Source organism: Mesoplodon mirus (assembly GCF_964341445.2).
Source record: "Mesoplodon mirus genome assembly, chromosome: 11".
Taxonomy (NCBI): Eukaryota; Metazoa; Chordata; class Mammalia; order Artiodactyla; family Ziphiidae; genus Mesoplodon; species Mesoplodon mirus.
The window spans coordinates 50,798,964-50,820,515 of record NC_138987.1 but is presented as its reverse complement, the minus strand read 5'-3'; the positions used below and the strand labels follow the sequence as shown (position 1 = coordinate 50,820,515).

Sequence of the window (21,552 nt, the reverse complement as noted above, 5' to 3'; positions counted from 1 at the left end):
ATTATTAAAATAATTATCCCATTTTACAGATGAGAAAACTAATGAATGGACAGTTAAGAAACTTGGTTAAGTTAAGAATGAATAGACTTCGCCTTGCGAGAGCACTGGAATCACAAGTAACTGCTGAACAATCAATGAAAGGAAGACACTGGAACTCACCAAAAAAGATACCCCATGTCCAAAGACAAAGGAGAAGCTGCAATGAGATGGTAGGAGGGGCACAATCACAATAATATCAAATCCCATAACTGCTGGGTGGGTGACTCACAAACTGGAGAACACTTATACCACAGATCCACCCACTGGAGGGAAGGTTCTGAGCCCCATGTCAGGTTTCCCAACCTGGGGGTCTGACGACAGGAGAAGGAATTCCTAGAGAATCAGACTTTGAAGCCTAGTGGGATTTGACTCAGGACTTCAACAGGACTGGAGGAAACAGAGACTCCACACTTGGAGGGCACACAAAAAGTAATGTGTGCATCAGGACCCAGGGGGAAGGAGCAGTGACCTCATAGGAGACTGAACAAAACCTACCTGCTAGTGTTGGAGGGTCTCCTGCAGAGGCAGGGGGTGACTGTGACTCACCATGAGGACAAGGACACTGGCAGCAGGAGTTCTGGGAAGTACTCCTTGGTGTGAGCCCTCCCACAGTCTGCCTTTAGCCCACCAAAGAGCTGGGTAGGCTCCAGTGCTGGGTTGCTGCAGGCCAAACAACCAACAGGGAGGGAATCCAGCCCCACACATCAGCAGACAAGCGGATTAAAGTTTTACTGAGCTCCACCCAGAACCAGTCCCTCCAATCAGGAAGCTTGTACAAGCCTCTTAGATAGCTTCATCCACCAGAGGGCAGACAGCAGAAGCAAGAAGAGCTACAATTCTGCAGCCTGCAGAAGGAAAACCACATTCACAGAAAGACAGACAAAATCAAAAGGCAGAGGACTTTGTACCAGATGAAGGAACAACATAAAACCCCAGAAAAACAACTAAATGAAGTGGAGATAGGCAACCTTCCAGAAAAAAAAATCAGAATAATGATAGTGAAGATGATCCAGGACCCTGGAAAAAGAATGGAGGCAAAGATCGAGAAGATGTAAGAAATGTTAACAAACACCTAGAAGAATTAAAGAACAAACACCTAGAAGAATTAAAGAACAAACAAACAGAGACGAACAATACAATAACTGAAATGAAAACTACACTAGAAGGAATCAATAGCAGAATAACTGAGGCAGAAGAACGGATAAGTGACCTGGAAGACAGAATGGTGGAATTCACTGCCACAGAACAGAATAAAGAAAAAAGAATGAAAAGAAATGAAGACAGCCTAAGACACTTTTGGGACAATATTAAATGCAACAATATTCGCATTATAGGGGTCCCAGAAGGAGAAGAGAGAGAGAAAGGACTGGAGAAAATATTTGAAGAGATTATAGTCGAAAACTTCCCTAACATGGGAAAGGAAATAGCCACCCAAGTCCAGGAAGCACAGACAGTCCCAGGCAGGATAAACCCAAGGAGAAACACGCCGAGACACATAGTAATCAAACTGACAAAAAGTAAAGACAAAGAAAAATTATTGAAAGCAACAAGGGAAAAATGACAAATAACATACAAGGGAACTCCCATAAGGTTAACAGCTGACTTCTCAGCAGAAACTGCAAGCCAGAAGGGAGTAGCACGATATATTTAAAGTGATGAAAGGGAAGAATCTACAACCAAGATTACTCCATCTGGCAAGGATCTCATTCAGATTCGAAGGAGAAATCAAAAGCTTTACAGACAAGCAAAAGCTAACAGAACTCAGCACCACCAAACCAGCTCTACAAAAAATGCTAAAGGAACTTCTCTAAGTGGGAAACACAAGAGAAGAAAATGACTTACAAAAACAAACCATAACAATTATGAAAATGGTAATAGGAACATACATATCGATAATTACCTTAAACGTGAATGGATTAAATGCTCCAACCAAAAGACACAGGCTCGAAGAATGTATACAAAAACAAGACCCATACATATGCTGTCTACAAAAGACCCTCTTCAGACCTAGGGACACATACAGACTGAAAGTGAGGGGATGGAGGAAGATATTCCATGCAAATGGAAATCAAAAGAAAGCTGGTGTAGCAATACTCATATCAGATAAAATAGATTTTAAAATAAAGAATGTTACAAGAAACAAGGAAGGACACTACATAATGATCAAGGGATCAATCCAAGAAGAAGATATAACAATTATAAGTATATATGCATCCAACCTAGGAGCACCTCAATACATAAGGTAACTGCTAACAGCTATAAAAGAGGAAATCGACAGTAACACAGTAATAATGGGGGACTTTAACATCTCACATACACCAATGGACAGATCATCCAGACAGAAAATTAATAAGGAAACACAAGCTTTAAATGACACAATAGACCACATAACATCTCACATACATGAATGGACAGATCCAGACAGAAAATTAATAAGGAAACACAAGCTTTAAATGACACAATAGAACAGATAGATTTACTTGATATTTATAGGACATTCCATCCAAAAAGAACAGAATACACTTTCTTCTCAAGTGTGCATGGAATATTCTCCAAAATAGATCACATCTTGGGTCACAAATCAAGCCTCAGTAAATGTAAGAAAATTGAAATCATATCAAGCATCTTTTCCGACCACAATGCTATTAGATTAGAAATCAATTACAGGGAAAAAATGTAAAAAACACAAACACATGGGGGCTAAACAATACATTACTAAATAACCAAGAGATCACTGAAGAAATCAACGTGGAAATCAAAAAATACCTAGAGACAAATTACAATGAAAACACGATGATCCAAAACCTATGGGATGCAGCAAAAGCAGTTCTAAGAAGGAAGTTTATAGCAATACAAGCCTACCTCAAGAAGCAAGAAAAATCTCAAATAAACAGTCTAACCTTACACCTAAAGGAACTAGAGAAAGAAGAAAAAGCAGACCCAAAGTTAGTAAAAGGAAAGAAATCATAAAGATAAGAGCAGAAATAAATGAAATAGAAACAAAGAAAACAACAGCAAAGATAAATGAAACTAAAAAACGATTCTTTGAGAAGATAAACAAAATTGATAAACCTTTAGCCAGACTCATCAAGAAAAAGAGGAAGAGGACTCAAATTAATAAAATTAGAAATGAAAAAGGAGAAGTTGCAAAGAACACCGCAGAAATACAAAGTATCATAAGAGTACTACAAGCAACTCTAGGCCAATAAAATGGACAACCTGGAAGAAATGGACAAATTCTTAGAAACATATAAACTTCCAAGACTGAACCAGGAGGAAACAGAAAATATGAACAGACCAATCACAAGTAATGAAATTGAAACTGTAATTAAAAGTCTTCCAACAAACAAAAGTCCAGGACCAGATGGCTTCACAGGTGACTGCTATCAAACATTTAAAGAAGAGCTGACACCCATCCTTCTCAAACTCTTCCAAAAAACTGTAGAGGAAGGAACACTCCCAAACTCATTCTATGAGGCCACCATCACCCTGATATCAAAACCAGACAAAGATACTACAAAAAAAGAAAATTACAGACCAATATCACTGATGAATATAGATGCAAAAATCCTCAACAAAATATTAGCAAACAGAATCCAACAACACATTAAAAGGATCATACATCATGATCAAGTGGGGTTTATCCCAGGGATGAAAGCATTCTTCAATATATGCAAATCAATGAATGTGATACACCATATTAACAAGTTGAAGAAGAAAAACCATATGATCTCTCAATAGATGCAGAAAAAGCTTCTGAAAAAATTCAACACCCATTTATGATAAAAACTCTCCAGAAAGTGGGCATAGAGGGAATCTACCTCAACATAATAAAGGCCATATATGACAAACCCACAGCAAGCATCATCCTCAATGGTGGAAAACTGAAAGCATTTTCTCTAAGATCAGGAACAAGACAAGGACGTCTACTCTCGCCACTATTATTCAACATAGTTTTGGAAGTCCTAGCCATGGCAATCAGAGAAGAAAAAGAAGTAAATGGAATACAAATTGGAAAAGAAGAAGTAAAATTGTCACTGTTTGTAGATGACATGATACTATACATAGAGAATCCTAAAGATGCCACCAGAAAACTACTAGAGCTAATCAATGAATTTGGTAAAGTTGCAGGATACACAGTTAATGCACAGTAATCTCTTGTTTTCCTATCCACTAACAACAAAAGATCAGAAAGAGAAATTAAGGAAACACTCCCAGTACCATTGCAAAAAAAAGAATAAAATACCTAGGAATAAACCTACCTAGGTAGACAAAAGACCTGTATGCAGAAAACTATAAGACACTGATGAAAGAAATCAAAGATGACACAAACAGATGGAGAGATTACCATGTTCTTGGATTGGAAGAATCAATATTGTGAAGATGAGTATACTACCCAAAGCAATCTACAGATTCAATACAATCCCTATCAAATTACCAGTGGCATTTTTTACATAACTAGAACAAAAAATCTTAAAATTTGTATGGAGACACAAAGGACCCTGAATAGCCAAAGCAGTCTTGAAGGAAAAAAACGGGAATTAGACCCCCTGACTTCAGACAATACTACAAAGCTACAGTAATCCATACAATATGGTACTGGAACAAACACAGAAATATAGATCAATGGAACAGGATAGAAAGCCCAGAGATAAACCCACACACCTATGGTCACATACTCTATGACAAAGGAGGCAACAATATACAATGGAGAAAAGACAGTCTCTTCAATAAGTGGTGCTGGGAAAACTGGACAGCTACATGTAAAAGAATGAAATTAGAACACTCCCTAACACCATACACAAAAATAAACTCAAAATGGATTCAAGACCTAAATGTGAGACTGGACATTTGAAAACTCTTGGAGGAAAACATAGGAAGAGCACTCTGACATAAATCACAGCAAGATCTTTTTTGACCCACCCCCTAGAGTAATGGAAATAAAAACAAAAATAAACAAATGAGACCTAATGAAACTTAAAATCTTTTGCAAAGCAAAGGAAACTACAAACAAGACAAAAAGACAACCCTCAGAATGGGAGAAAATATTTGCAAACAAATCAACCGACAAAGGATTAATTTCCAAAATATATAAACAGCTCATGCAGCTCAATATTAAAAAAAACAAACAACCTAATCCAAAAATTGGCAGAAGACCTAAAGAGACATTTCTCCAAAGAAGACGTACAGATGGCCAAGAAGCACATGAAAAGCTGCTCAACATCACTAATTATTAGAGAAATGCAAATCAAAACTACAGTGAGGTATCACCTCACACCAATTAGAATGGGCATCATCAGAAAATGTAAAAACAACAAATGCTGGAGAGGGTGTGGAGAAAAGGGAACCCTCTTGCACTGTTGGTGGGAACGTAAATTGATACAGCCACTATGGAGAACAGTATGGAGGTTCCTTAAAAAACTAAAAATAGAATTACCATATGACACAGCAATCCCACTACTGGGCATATACCCAGAGAAAACCATAATTCGAAAAGAAACAAGCACCCCAATGTTCACTGCAGCACTATTTACAATAGACAGGTCATGGAAGTAACCTAAATGCCCATTGACAGATGAATGGATAAAGAAGATGTGGTACATATATACAATGGAATATTACTCAGCCATAAAAAGGAACAAAATTGGGTCATTTGTAGAGATGTGGATGGATCTAGAGACTGTCATACAGAGTGAAGTAAGTCAGAAATTGAAGAACAAATATCGTATATTAACACATATATGTGGAACCTAGAAAAATGGTACAGATGAACCGGTTTGCAGGACAGAAATAGAGATACAGATGTAGAGAACAAACGTATGGACACCAAGGAGGGGAAAGTGGAGGGGGGTGGGTAGTGGTGGTGGGATGAATTGGGAGATTCGGATTGACATATATATATACTAATATGCATAAAATAGATAATAAGAACCTGCTGTATAAAAAATAAATTAAATTAAATTAAAAAAAAGAATGAATAGACAGGTAAGAAACTTGGCCAAGGTTATTCTGCTAGCAAGGTCCAGAGATTGGTACTTATCAAAAAATAGCAGTAGGGCCTCCCTGGTGGCGCAGTGGTTGGGAGTCCGCCTGCCGATGCAGGGGGTGCGGGTTCGTGCCCCGGTCTGGGAGGATCCCGTGAGCCGTGGCCGCTGGGCCTGCGCATCCGGAGCCTGTGCTCCGCGACGGGAGAGGCCACAGCAGTGAGAGGCCCGCATACCGCAAAAAGAAAAAAAAAAAAAATAGCAGTAATATTTAATGGTGGTGAGGTAGCAGTGAAGTCTGAAATTGTAATAAATTGGTGGTAGAAGTATAAATTATCATAACTTATCTACAAAGCCATTTGGAGAAATACTTAGAAAGTCTTTAAAAAGTTCATGCATTTGGAACCAGTAATTCTTCTTCTAGGACTGTCTCCAGATGAAATAAGCAGATTTGTATTTAAAGATTTATGTACAAAGAGATTTAAAGGAGCTTTAATATGTAATGTTGAAAATTAGAAACAAACCTAGAAGGGTAATGGTTAAATAAACTATAATTCTTATATATGCTAGAATGTTATACAATAATTTTAAATGTTTTAAAATTCTTTTTAATGACATGGGAAAAACGCTACACACTCATCATGAAGGAAGTACATCAAAATACTTGCAGTGGTTATCTCTGAGTGATATATTTAAGAGATGACTTTTATTCTTTAAAAATATTTTCCTGATTATCTATTTTGAACAAGTTACTTTTAGGAGGGGTTAGGGGTACGAAGAACAAATCCTGAACAGAAGGCTTTTTAGTTTTTTCAGTGTGCATTATTTTTACTGTGAATGAATTAATTCCAGTCTATTCTTTCTTTCTTGAAGTTAAGCAACTAGAATTGGTGATTTACAGCAATGGGTCTAATGAGAATAAATTGGTAAATCTGATTAAGGTTTTAGATCAAAAGCTCAAGTTCTGGAGTCAGACAGATCCGGATTTGAAATCCACATATTTATTGTTTATGTGGCCTTGGGCAAAGTTTTTAATGTTTCTAAATCTCAGTGGAAAAAAACGTGTGGGTGTGGGGGGTGTTATAACAATTGTTGGTTAATACATTGCAGTTTCTGGTCTATTGTACATACTCAAGTATCAATCACTATAATTATTGAATAAATTTCCTAATTTATTTCTCCTTCTCTTCCTGATAATGTCCAACAATTTTCAAACATACTGAGTCAACGCCTTCTAAACAGTCTTACATATAACACTTCCCTGGCTTATGGTGTTAACTTATATCAAAGGGACTATTTGTCACATATATATATATATATATTTACACATATATGTATTTACACATATATGTACATATATATTATATCTACAATTTATCTCTTGTGAACTTTGGGAGCAGAAAACACAATAATGGAAGTTAGTTGAAATTCCATGTAATTTTCCCATGATTTAGAATAACGACTGCTGTTTAATCTACACACATACAAAAGAGTATATGTAGTCACAGAATTGTAGAGTCAAAGTTCTTTCAAGTTCTCTAAACTATTTTAATTTACATATTTGAAAATATCACTAGTTCATGGCACACTCTAGGTAAGAAACAGGTCCCTTACTCCTTGTCCTGCTTTTTTCCACAGTACCACATAGCCAGATTAACTTACTTTGCCATTACTTTTATTTCTTGATCAAACTGTTGTTTCAGTTCTTCAGTACTAATGTCAACCATCTGAAAAAATAAAATAATATACAGTATAATACAGTACAATAACCCCAAGTCTCCTAAAGCTAAAAGGGGCACACGAGATCATCTAGCTGATTCTGCTTTCTTTAAAATAGTAAGGCATCATTCTCCCCATCTTATAGAACAACTGAGAACTAGAAATATTAGCAATTTGCTCAAGGTCTCATGGCTGGTGAGTGGAAGGAAGAAAACCTTATAAACCATGTAACTACATAAACCTTACTGAGTCATTGTGGGAACAAAATTAAATAATATGAGACTTCACTGCATAAACATTCTGGAAAAAAATTCAATGTAATAGAAAACATAAGCAAATTTGAAGGCAAAAAGAAAAACAAGACCTGCAAAAGTATTTGCAACATATATGACAAAGGGTGACTATATTTATTGTATAAATATGTATTGTATTGGTATTTTTAGAATATAATAATAGATTTAAAATATAACAAATCAATAAGTAAATGGTAAACACTCTAATAGAAATGGGAACAAAGGACGCAGATAAGAATTAGAAAAATTTTTTCTTATTGTATATTTTCTTTTTGTTTGTTTGTTTGTTTTTTGCAGTATGTGGGCCTCTCACTGTTGTGGCCTCTCTTGTTGTGGAGCACAGGCTCCGGATGTGCAGGCTCAGCAGCCATGGCTCACGGGCCCAGCTGCTCCACGGCATGTGGGATCTTCCTGGAGCGGGGCACGAACCCGTGTCCCCTGCATCGGCAGGTGGACTCTCAACCACTGTGCCACCAGGGAAGCCCATTGTATATTTTCTAAACTTTATTTTTAAATGAGAAAAGTAATACAAGGAAGCTATTTTTATAAAATTTTTTTAGAATCTTACTATTTTAATATTGATCATGCATGAAGCACTGTGTAGAGTTCAGCTTCTCTATTTTGTGAATCTCCCCAAATTATATGTATAATTGTATGTATGTGTATATAACTACATTTTTTATAGCGACAGAGTCCATAGCTTTCAACAAATTTTTAAATCTTAAGAACTGCCAGCTTAGAATGATGTTTATTTAAAGAAAATACACACTGAAATCATATATTTCCTAAAGATTAATTTAAAATTTATTATATAACACACTAAGAAGCAACTCTTCCTCTAATTCTTTGTCTTCCTGAAAATATAACTTACTGCTGCAAGCTTCTTCACTGCTACAGTCCTGTTGTTCACATAGCCTTTATACACAACTCCAAATCCTCCCTCTCCCATCTTGTTACCACCGACAGAAATGGGTCGTTCATCAAAGTTATTTGTGACATCCTTCAATTCATAAAATGAAAAACTGTGAAAACCTATAATGTCAATAGAATAAGAAAAAAAGGGCTTCAGTAAAAAGGAAACTGGTTTTCATAACTTCAGTATTTTCTCAATTTGGATATTTCATACATATGCAACTATTTACAATTTTGTATTAGTGGAAGAGAGTAAAACCATTTTTAAAATACAAATTTTAAGGTTTACCTTGAGAATTCTGTTTGGTGGTCCTCCACTTAAAACTCTAGTCACTTATTTTCTTTACAAAATGACCCTTTTAAGTTATGTAAATATTTACTTTTTTTTTTTTCAGAGCTTCTGTGGTCGTTCATATGTCCTATTGCCTCTACTCACTTATAACAGTGACTAATACAAGGAAGATGATGCTTAATAAATTAGGGGAAAAAACAACCACAAAAGAGCTATTATCAGAGTGCACAAACAAAAGGAGAGATTGATTTTAAAGCAGTGATGGTCTTAATAACAAATCCACTAGTATAAAGCACTGCAAGTATTACTTACGTGTATCACTAACTTCTAAACTTCTATTTTCTAGACACGAGGAGTCAGGTGGCATATAGTTTTGTTCAGTATTCTCATCAGATATCACAGATATCCTGTCTTTGCCATAGAGGGGCGTATGTTTCTGCTGAACTGTTCCAGTGACTTTAGAAGGCAGTGTATTAACAGTTTTGGGAACAGCATCTAACAAATGAAATAAGATACAAGTCGTCATTCCATTAGAAAAAGTGTTTGTGAAAAAGTTAAATTAGGAACTTGGTTCACTTAACATCATTCCAGTTTCCACACGTTAGCCCGACATTTTCACAGCACTACACAAGAAGCTACCTAGTAAGAATTTGTAAATTTTGATAAGGATGGGTAAGGCAGTGTTTCCAAAAAGTGGTTCGTAAGCCACCTGCAACAGAAGCACTGAAGTAGTTGTTTAAAAACTTAGACCTTGAACCTAATTCAAGAATTCTGATAATGAGGTCTAGAGTAGAGCCTGGGAAGCTACATGTTTAGCAGGAACTCCAGGAGATTCTTATGCCCTCTGAAGGGTGAGTACCACTGGTGTAAATGGCATCAAAGGGAGAAAAAGTAGCTTATGAGGAAGGCAACTAGACACCAGCCCACTGGAACACAATGTAAGGAATTCACGATCACAGAGTCCCATCAGAGTGGAAGTTGAGGGTGAAAAAAAGCAAGAGTTTTTTCTCATCGTTCTAAACTTCTTATTGGCACAAAACCACCTGACTTTAACGGTGGGATCAGACTCAATCCTGAAGCCTTCATTTCCTTAGCAGCAAGTCTGCAGTGTCTGGCGTGCTTGCTAAAGAGTTGGGGAGAGTTGAAAGAATGAAAAGGAGTCTTAAATGTAAGGCTCATTTACTACGAGAAAAAAGTAAGACTCAGAAGAAATGTTCCTACTTCTGCTACTTGTCTTTCCACCCTAATTATTGATACCCTAGACATGCTCAGTTTACCTGGTAGCAAAAGACTTGCAGGGGCAAAAAACTCATTTTGGACCAAAAGATCCACGAGATCACCAACTGTGCAATTTGTGGTGCCCCAGTCAAACAGTAATTCACAAGTGGGACTTTTTCCAGCTTGAAGTAATGCTTCAAATCTCCTTAAAGTAAGTAAAAGAGAAACAAGATTAGTATGTAAACAGAGTTCACATGTAAATAGGAATTATTCCCCCCAGCAACCCCAATCCCCTCACCCAGCCCTGAGCACTTCCTACAATACAGCAAGAGAATCAGCAAGAATTACAGAGAACAGGAAAGATAGGCAGAAGGAAAAAATATGCTGAAGATGATGATAAGTTGACAGACACCGTGTACTTACAGTCGGCTACAGGATGCACACACATGAACCCATTTAACTCTCGAAAACACTATGAATATCATACTAATTTACCAAAGAGGAAGCGTGAGAGGTAAAGTAAGCAGCCTACAGCCACACTGTCAATAAACTGTATACAAATTGAGATTCAAATTCAGATCTCACTTGACAGAATGGTATACTCTCAACCTACTAAGTTATATTACTTCCCTACATGACATACTCACTCTGTTAGCCATATGATTTTTAATAAACCAGCCTGCTTAAAGAAATAGAATAGACACAAACTTGGAGAATTATCCCAAGTTAAGAAATAGTTTTATTTCTATAGTTAAGAAAGATAGTTCTTAACTACATTTCAGTTAAATTGAGGGAAAAACACAGAGCAGTTTTTCATTCAAAATTTCTTCAATAACTAGTTTTGAAAGTAACATTTAAAAACTTGAACTTGGCTTTTCCTGAAATTTTATTATTTCAAAAAATTTCAAACCTACATTAAAGTTGAAAGAATAATACCATGAACAGCCACCTGCTCTTCATCTAGATTCACCAAAATGACCAACGGATAACATTTTGCCGTGTTTGTGCTCTCACCCTCTCCATCTCTGTGTCTGTGTGCTCACTTTACACAGTGTAGGTCAGATGCCTTGTAGAATTCACACAGTCTAGATTTGTCTGACTATTCTCTCACGATTAAGTTCAGGTGAAAACCTGTTGGTAAGAACACTACAGAGATGACAATGTGTCCTTTGCACTGCATCACATCCGAAGGCACATAATTGCAGTTTGTACCATTATTGACGACACCAGTTTGACTACTTGGTTAATGAGGTGTACTTCAGATTTTTTTCTCTATAAAACTAACTGTCCCCTTTGCAATTCATAAATAACCTGTGGATAATACTTTGAAATCATGTGCGTATCTTGTTCACCAACACCCTTTCGCCTTGTGATTTTAGCACTCGCTGATGAGCCCTCCGTAATCAACTACTCACTGGTAGTTGTAAATTGGTAACTTTTTAGTTCTATCATTCTTTCAATAATTATTTGCTGCCATTATTCTGTAAAGAAGAGTCTTTTCTCCTCACTACCACTCCCTCGACTATGCTCTCAAAGTTTTAAATAGTTAATATCAACAAACTGTCTATAAAAATGGTTTTCAAGGTTTAAACTTAAGTTTCTTCCAAGTAATTTAAGATGCTCATCCTTCATATGAGAAAACGTTTCCTGAAAGGACTAGTATGGGAACTAAGGCTTCAGATTTTTTTCAGGTTAATGCTGAAAATCACAAATAAATTTCTTTTCCCCTTGCTTCCAAAGACAGATTTTGACATAGGTTTGGGCTGAAAAAACTGACAAAAATAAAATGTGTACTTATATCTTACACTTAATCAAGCAGAGACAAATAGAAAGATGGAAATTATCTGAAGATAGTGTTGAAAAATCCTGGCCAAGAACTAAGAAGTCTATTCATAGATGTGTATATGTACAAGCAACTTTAAAATGTCACATCTGAAGAATTCCTAAAATACACTGTTAAAGTGAATTAGAGACGCACACACTTTTAGGCTCCAGAATTTTACTAGAGATTCTTAAAATATTCTTATGTTACTTCAATCTGGAAATGACAGGTATGAGGCAGAGTGAACTAGGCTCGGCTTGCCAAACAGAAATTTAGAGTAAAAGTTGGAATCTTGATTTTAACCTCAAAAACTTATTTGCAATATCACAATATTGACCTAGCCGATATACTGGAGAATGAAGCAAAAACTGCACACAGAAAAAGAGGGTGTGTGATTTATTACCATTATCTCCCCTAGAGAGAGGTTTATTTTCTGAACTGAAGCAGTAGACAGTATTTGTACCTATTAATCATTCTAGATTGTGATGTAAGAATTTAAAAAGAATTTTACATGTTACCTTATGTGAAATTGATTGTATCTATCATCACCAGATGGTTTTTTAATAGCAACTGCTAACTTCTTCCATCCTTCTTGAGGATCAATAAAATCTGACAGCTTTCTAATTAGTCCAAGATTGAGGTAGCGCACATATGTTGATGCTGTTATGGGTTTGTTCATCTTTTATTCCTAAAATACGGAAAATTCTCATTAAAATTTTATAGTAGCTTTAGCGATGACATCTGTAAGCTTATACATCACACTTTGCTCTAACTTATGAAATGTTGGGAACTCATTACACCATAATAAAGGAACACTCCAAAGCCAGGTAGTTGCTATTTTCATCTTTCTCCATCTCTAAATATCAATAAAAAAATTACAGGATTATTTTTGTTCTGGGACTAACATTTTCCAAGTAAAATTTACATAAGGGAGCAAAAAGTTTACTTTTTCAGAAAAATTCATGTAAACATATTCAGGAATCAAATCTATTAAGAAAAAAGTTTTCAATTTAAAATATTTTTCTCAGTCTGTATTTATTTACTATTAAACATTTATACAACACTCTTTGGTGGAGGTAAAAAAAAATGTCTTGAAATAATTTGTACAGCATTAAAAGATATGGTCTATCCACTGACTTTTTACATAACATGTTCTTCCTTGGTGCAGCCACAATTTCTGAATCCATCAGATCTGCCTGATCACAATTCATTCCCTGCTAAGGCAAACCCTGTGGTTTACCACCTAACTACTCTCTAGACAGAACTTTTATTTCCCCAGTCCCCCTTTTCTTCTGCTACTCCACCCTGGAGAGCTGTAGCCGGGGATAAATCTCACAGTTTTACTTGTACACCAGCACTGCTGAATACAGCTGTGGAGAACCAGGTAACCGAGCAGACTGGTATGAATACAAATTTAGGGGACGCTTTTCCATCGGGCCTTCAACACTGCTGTTAGTCCTTTCACTTGTCTTTGCTCATCCTCCTTGGTGACTATTTTACACCTTTAGCTCTGTCCACGTGGTTTTATTTGATCTCCATCTCCCTCATTCTCAGCAGGTGGTCACCTTTACTTCTAATTAATCAAAACAAATAGATTTAGATATTCTTCTGTCAATTGCTCTCCTGCTCCCCTACATATTTTTATTTTTAAAGTGTAATATAACTAATTTTTGGAGTAAAGAATAGATTCATGTGGTATGAAATTCAGACGTTACAGAAGAGTAAGAAGCAAAAAGTCTCCCTGTGTCTTGTGCCTCTTATATTAGCATTCTCTTCTCTTTGGCCTTCTTTGACCACAGCTAGGTAGGTCCATCTACTCTCAACTTAATTATCTTTCATCATTGCACAATGTATTTGTAATTATATATTTATTTGTTTAGTTGTTTACTAATGGTCTCCCCCATTAGACTACAAGCTCCATGAATTCAGGGTCTATGCTCATTTTATTCACTAATATGTAACTAATTACTAGCGCTTTGTAGATATTGGTGTTGTTAAGGGTTAGGAATGAATGAATTTATATATTTCACTTAATCCTCACAGTGACTAAGGCCGTTTTATCATCTCTATTTCACAAAGGTCGTAAGTGAAAGAGCTAGGTCTTGAACCATATCTGACTCCAAAATTCATGCCATATGTCCCTGTTTCTCTAACTCAATGCATTGTTCAAGTCATTCTCTTTTCTAGAAAGACCAGTCCTTTCATTCATTCATAAACTCAATAAACACATATGTCAGGCTTTGTGCTAAGTGCTGGGAGCTACAGAGAAGAGAAAAATCTTTGTTTTCAAGCTTCTCAGTCTAGCAGGGGGTGCAAACAATTACAATGAGAATAAATGTTACAAGAAGTGTGAGCAGAGTGTTAATGGGGCCCAGAGAAGGAGCATCAAGGGAGGCAGTCTGAAGGAGGTATGCCAAGACAGATTTGGGGCGGTGAGAGGTTGGAAGGATGAGTGAAAAGCAATGGGGATAAACCCAAAAGGAAATTCCAGGCAGCAGGAATAGCATGGGAGAGCATGGGTTAGGCTAAGGCAAGTAGTTTGTTAGGGCTGGACCACAGGACGCATGTCATTAAAAGATGAGATTGGAGAGATAGGCAGGACCAAGTCATCATGTGCCTCATATTCTATGACAAGGGGTTTAAACTTTATACTAAAAGTTACAGGGGAGCCAATGCAGGATTTTAAGGAAAGGTATGTGATCTTATGTGGTTAAGTGGATTCCTCTGGATGAAACACTGAAGGAATGTATATTAAGGCAAAGAGAATAGTTTGAAAATTTTACAATAATCTAGAAATGAAAGCCTGAAGAAAGAAGTATACAGTTGGGTAATGGGGAAGAAAAAACTCCAAAGGTTTAGGAGGCCAAATCAAAGTAATTTCAGGATATTAGAGGGAAAGGAGACTGAGGGAAACAAAGAAGCTGATTCCTGGCTTTTTCAGCTTGGGTAATTATGTAGATGATAGAGGAAATAATGTGTTTAGTCCTGGTCATGTTAAATGTGAAATGTCTACCTCTGGCACCACCTAGGGGAGTTGGCACTAAGTAGCTAAATATATGGTCTGGAGCTTAGGAGACAGGTTCAGGTAAAGAATACTCATATATTCATACATGAATAGTTGGTTGAAACAACAAGAAATATGAGCCTGCCTATTAGGAATATATGGAATGTGAAGGAATGAAGGGAAAAAAAGAAACTTTTAAAAGTACTGATGAGTCATGGAGGTAAGTAGAGAACCAGGACAGTAGAATACCAGAGATTTCTAGAATTAGCCATAGGTTGGTATAAAAGACCCAGAGAGGGCGAATAAATACTGATGGGTAACCAGAAGGCCTTTGGGTGACTTAAGAACTGTTTTAGTGGAGCAAAGAGTGCACGGTAGAAATGCATTTTCCAGGAAGCCTGGCTATGAAGGGAAGGAGAAAGGAAGAAAGGAAGAAAGAAAGAAATAAAAAAAGGAGCAGCTCTCAAACTATGTTCCCTTTACACGCTTAAAAATTGTTGTGGACTCCAAAGAGCTTTTGTTTATGTTGGTTACATTACCAATATTTACCGTATTAGAAACTGCCACTGAGAAATTGAAAAATTACTTATTCATTAATTCATTTTAAATAATAATAAATGTACTACATGTTAGCATACATAATACATGTTAATAAAAATTATATTTCCCCCCAAAATATGCGTTAAACTTTTTTACAGTTTTGCAAATCTCTTTAATTTTTCGCTTAATAGAAGTCAGCTGGATTATAATATCTGCTTCTGCATTCAATCTGTGGCAATATATCATTTTGGTTAATGTATATGAAGAAAGTCCAGGTTCACACAGACATATAGTTGGAAAGGGAGCAGTATTTTAACAGCCATTTTACAAAGTAGTATTTTTCTTTGACGCTATACTAAAACTTGATAAGTGACAATTTCCTGAAAGTTAGCTGCAGTGTGGAATCTGAAACCATATCAATGAACTTTGTCACATTAAAATCCATTGCACTCTGAATGAATCTTTTACCCATACGTGATTTTGACCTTACAAACCTCTTGAAAGAGACTCAGAGACCCCAACCACCCCCTGAGAACTGCTGGTTTAAGGTTTAAGACAAAACTTGGTTGAAGATATGAAACGGATAGTAAACAGAGGTGAAGGGGTCAACCTTGAATAGAAGAAAACCTCTTCTTCTGAATCTAACAGGAGGGAAGCAGAGGTTTGGATACAGATATATTTGAAGCAAGAGGGAGAATTCCTATACAATGTTATTTTCTCTGTGAAGCAGGAGGTGAGGTCATCCAGGGCTAAGTTAAGAATCGCTCAAGCACCTTGAGGGTCACCTGGTAAATGCCTACTATTCCTTCAAGCTCAACACAAAAGGCACTATTGGCTTTTCCTGATAGTCATCTCTTTTGCTCCAAACTGTCACCTGGTTATTCTTCTATTATAACAATTATCATATTTTATTATTTATTGGTCTGCTTTCTCTCCTAGATGGTGTGCTCTCCTGGGCAGGGACCCAACCAAATTCAGCTTTAGCAGCTACTCAGAATATCTGTGCTGGATGCCAGAAGGCTGATTTTTTAAATTAAGAAATCACATCTGCCTATAGATTTTACAGTTGCTACATTCACACTACTTTTTCTTATTTACTTATACTTCTCTCCATTGTTAAGAAGTACAATGTGATTGACAAAGCTAGTAAAGGTAGAACTGCTTAGTAATCCTAAAAGCTAGAGCTAAAATACAAAGGATTGAGAATAAGAGCAGTCTATCTGAAGACCAGGGATAAATTCTGTAACTCTCCTGCATCCAGATTCTAACAAAGGTGATAGCGTAGGGATGCCAGAAAAGGAAGGCCTTCTAACAACTCCCCCATATATTTAAGTCTGGACGTTCTAAACTTCAGAATTTAAAATGTTACTTAAAACATACATCCATCTATCACCACCAACACATATTTGGAAGAACATACACCAAAATATTAACCGTGGTTATCTCTTGATGGTGATTTATATGGTGGTTTTGTTTTCATTTACTTTTCTGCATTTTCTATAATGAAAATAAAGGATATGTGCAGAAAAAATTAAAAAGTGTCACCTCTTTCAAAGTATTCAAGATTTTACTTTAGTACATTTAGGATTAATAGAAGTGGAACAGGATATACTGCTTACAAATAAATAAATATATTCATGACTATTTTCTCATACCATTAATTCTCATGGTAAAGAAAAACCATATTTTCACACTAGACAACTCAGCCAAGAATATGAGGTAAGGTGATCATTGAGAAATAATACTAAAACGAGTATCTGCTTGTGGAACCCAGTGCCTTCCCACCTGCATGCACATTCTCAAAGTACAGTTCAAAATAGAAGTTTAAAAAATTCACATGAAATGCATTAATAAAGTTTTAAGATTGTGCTTCACTAACAGTCTGATCAGAAGAAGAGAATGTAGAGGGGTGGATGGAAGATGGACTGTGAGGTTGCCTGGGCCTGGGCTCTAATGTAGCTCTTCCACAAGCCAACTGTGACCAGGGTCAATAACTCAGTTTCTCTGGACTTTGGTTTCTTCATCTGAAAAACAGAGATGGTCTTACCTAAGAGTTGCTGTATAGATTTTAAATTAAAAAATGCCTAATCCTATCAATAATAAGTGATCAAAGAAAATGTAGCAATGACTATTGTATGGCAGAAGTTATTCTTATGTCACATTAAAAAAAAAGAAATGTGCAGAATTGTATTTAAGCTCAATTTTCAGAATAGCAGTGAAGGACAACTGAAAGAATGGAACTAAGAGGTCTGAGAACATAGCTAAGCTTTCCATGGTGAGTGTTATTTTATCAAGCATAGTATCTTTAAAATGCTTATAACCTTCCTAAAATACATCATCTACACATGCTTCCTTAAGCAAAATATTCTAGATATTTTTGGACAACTCAATATCATCATTAAGAACAAAAGCTCATGATACCTTCTAGACCTAATAAATTATATAGGGCTGCCATTCTTAAATAGGATATGTGCTGGCATTCCATAAATTAAACATCACATACCATTCTCAAACATTGATTTATCTCAATGGTAAGTATTTAAACATTTTGGATATTTTTTTAAAAGCCAAAATATTATACATTCGTCATATATTTACTGAGTCTCTATTTTATGCTGGATATTGATCCAGGTCCCTGGAGATAAAGCATAAGTTAAGTAAGAAAAAAAAAAACAACAACTGAATTCATGGAGCTTATATTCTAATAGAGAAAGACAGGTAATAAGCATTTGCTTTATAGTGCATTAGATGGTGCCAAGTGGAATGGAAAAAAAATAAACTGAGAAAGGGTTTTAATTTTAAATAGGGTGGTCAAAGTAGCCCTCAATAAGAAGGTGCCGTTTGATTAAAGGTTTGAAGGAATGAGAAAGTTAGCCACTGGGATATCTGTGGGAAAGGTTTCTGGGCAAAAGAAATCGTAAATGCAAGGGTCTGGAGTGGGTCCACTGAAAAACAGCAAGGAGACAGTAAGACTGGAGAAGAGGGGGCAGGAAAGTAGAATAGATGAGAGAGGTAATGGGACCAGGTCTCCTCGGGCCCTTATAGCCTTTGGATTGACTTTATCTTCTGAGGGAGATGAAAAGACAGTGGAGGTGTTGAGAAGAGGAGAGACGCACTCTATACTCATGTCTTAAAAGGACACCGGGGACTGCTGCTGAGAATAAAGGATATTAAAGTAAGGGCAGTAAGCAGGAAGAGACCAATTAGTTCAGTACATCAATAATCCAGGTGGAGGTGCTGGAGGCTTGGATCGGAGAGGTAGCAAAGAAGGTAGAAGTCCTAGGACGATGGATATTTTCTGAGGTAAAGCACACAGGATCCTGTGTGCTGATGTGAAGGGTGAGAAGATGGCACCTTTACTGAGACGGAGAAGCCTGTGGCAGGAGCGAGTTTAGCCTGGGAAGCTCAGGAGCTCTGTTTGGACAGGTCGGAAGCAAACTTCAAATGAATGTTTAGTGTGCAAACAGAAGAATTAAGGAAATCTGAACTTTCTGACAGATCTCTTCAAGGATTACCCCCAGAAAGGGAAAGGGCAATTCTGAATATTCTCCGCTTAGGGTTCCTTGGGCAGACACGTTCTTGAGGCACTAAGAGAGCCATCTGTTCCCATTCTAAATGGCTAAAATGCTTTCTGAGGTCTGCTTTTCATCCCTTCGTTCCCTCTCTTGTTTCCAGGCTGTCTGTACACTTTTCCCATCTGATAAGATACTGACAACCCCGCTCCACTTTCCAAGTTCCTGGAAGCCTGACAGACAAGCTAATTAGAATCTTGGGGGGGCTTCGGAATGCTTTCCACGCGGCGAGCATCTCCGCCGGGTGCTGGTCTTACTTCCTGGTTCTCAGGAAAAGATATTTCATTTCGTAAACGGGTTCTCGGAACACACCGCCCGGGAGTTGAGAAATTCCAGGCGCGGTCTGACCGAGCCACCAGGTGACGTCTCTTCCCGCCCCACGGTCCTCCACAGGTACCACTAACTTTCTGATCCCCAGGGACCCACCCACGTCTTCATCCTGGAGCAATTGCTGCCCACGCAACCTACTTCCTCTCTACCTTTTCTCACTTGGGCTGAAGATAAGGCGATTTTCCTTCCGAACCGTCCCTCCACAACCCTGGGGCAGAGGGGCCGAGGCCGGTTCGCGGACCTCGGACACCTCGCGGAGAAGGTGGCGCGCACGGCCGGAATCCCTTACCTGCCCAGGGGCGGGGAGCGGGGGGCGGGCGGGGCGCCGCGGGGCTGAGCCGGCGGTCGAGGAACCCGGGCCCTAGGAATGGCTGGGGCAGGTCCAACCCGTCAGGCCCCGCCCAGGCCCGCCCCGTCCCCACCCCCGTCCCGCCCAGGCCCGCCCTCTTCCTCTTTGTCCTCCAGGCGGCTCCACAGAGTGAGAAATTCCGGGTCTCTTTTAAGGCACTTCTTTAAGTGGGAGCCTGGCCCTTTAAATAGTCCGTGTCGGAGGCTAAATATTTTAAGGCTTCCGGTCATGCGCACAGCGTAGTGCAGAGGAATGCCTTCACCTGGACGTGAGGTAGACCGGGTTGAGTTTCTTTCGCCAAGTGGGGCTTGTGTATGGGGGAATGACAAGATAGGCATCGGGACCCTGCCCCTTCGTCCCCAAGAGGAGGGCGACCTGAGCTAGTATAGCGTCTTGGGGTAGGCGGGGCTGGGGGAGGAGAAGAAGCTAGTGGAGCTGCTGGCCGTGTCCGGGGTACTTTTGAATGCGCCTGAAGGCTACGCAGCAGAGGACGTTAGTGCTGCTGGTTGGTGGCAGAAGTAGGAAGTTGGAGTGAGTTAGGCGGAGCAATGGCAGTGGAAGGAACTGGAGGCGCTACTGGCCTCCTTTTTTTTTTAACACCCTCCCAGACTCTGCCCTTAGCCAGCACTTCCCCAGCCTCGGGTCAGCCAGACTACCCCCTCTCTCTCCGCCCCGCAGGCTCTTCAACGCATCTGTTGCCTGGGAACACTGCACGTGTGTGCTTAACTCCACGTGGGTTCCTTGGCTGCCTTTCAGCACGGTTCCACTCTTACTGAGATGCTTGGTTGTAATAATTCCCTCATCACTGTATTCTCCTCAAGTTGTTCTACCTATGCCACTAGCTTAGAATGTCTTCATATCTTCTTCCTTTTACTGGGTAAAGGCTTAGAATGTCTTCATATCTTCTTCCTTTTACTGGGTAAAGAGTAGGTCATTATTCTTTCCAAGGCCAATCCAGCAGCTGAGCTCTTGATCACGTCTCATTGCTTTCCAACTCTTCTAACTCTTCATCAGATTCATCCTGCGCAGTGCTATCAGTCGTCTTACTAAAACATCTTTTTGGATTGTGTCATTTTCCTATTCAGACACCTCCAGTGGCCATCCATTGACCACTCAGTGGATTCTAAGTCCCTGACAAGGTGTTCAGTATCTTACCTTGATCGGCACTAATCCAGCTGTATTTTCCAGAACTGTACTAGAAAACACTTTCTCCTACTGCTCTGTATCTGGGCTCTTCAGTTTTCTCTAACACATTGCATATGTTGTTTGTGCATCACTTATGATAGGTCTTTGCCTCATTTCTGTCTCCTGAACTGTTTTGAAGACTTGGCCACTTCTTGCATTATGCCTTTACTGATTATTCTAGGCAAAAGTTATTTCTTCTTTCTTCCTTTTCACTCTTACAGCTGTTTATTTGTACTAGCTGTTTTGTTTATTCAACAGTCAGTATAGATTATGTGCCTACTATGTGCTTGACA

At 38.2% G+C, this 21,552-nt stretch overlaps 2 protein-coding genes across 9 annotated transcripts in view; one reads left to right on the top strand and one right to left on the bottom strand.

Moving 5' to 3' along the window:
- Positions 1–20,110, bottom strand: part of IRAK4 (interleukin 1 receptor associated kinase 4) — a 29,076-nt gene extending 8,966 nt beyond the window's left edge. The window contains exons 1-7 of one of the 5 annotated variants that reach the window (XM_082634710.1): positions 20,015–20,110; positions 17,703–17,847; positions 12,798–12,967; positions 10,517–10,662; positions 9,552–9,734; positions 8,907–9,067; positions 7,686–7,750 (exon numbers count right to left, since the gene is read on the bottom strand). In XM_082634710.1, coding sequence (XP_082490836.1) covers positions 7,686–7,750; positions 8,907–9,067; positions 9,552–9,734; positions 10,517–10,662; positions 12,798–12,958 — 716 coding nt within the window. In that variant the 5' untranslated portion in view covers positions 12,959–12,967; positions 17,703–17,847; positions 20,015–20,110. The other 4 variants (XM_082634709.1, XM_082634708.1, XM_082634711.1 and 1 more) reach the window with 4 other exon arrangements.
- Positions 20,111–20,297: 187 nt separating this feature from the next.
- PUS7L (pseudouridine synthase 7 like) overlaps positions 20,298–21,552 on the top strand; it is a 31,238-nt gene continuing 29,983 nt past the window's right edge. For all 4 annotated transcript variants that reach the window (XR_014295293.1, XR_014295294.1, XM_082635724.1 and 1 more), the window contains exon 1: positions 20,298–20,347. The gene's annotated coding sequence lies outside the window, so the exon portion shown is untranslated. The remainder of the gene's footprint in view (positions 20,348–21,552) is intronic.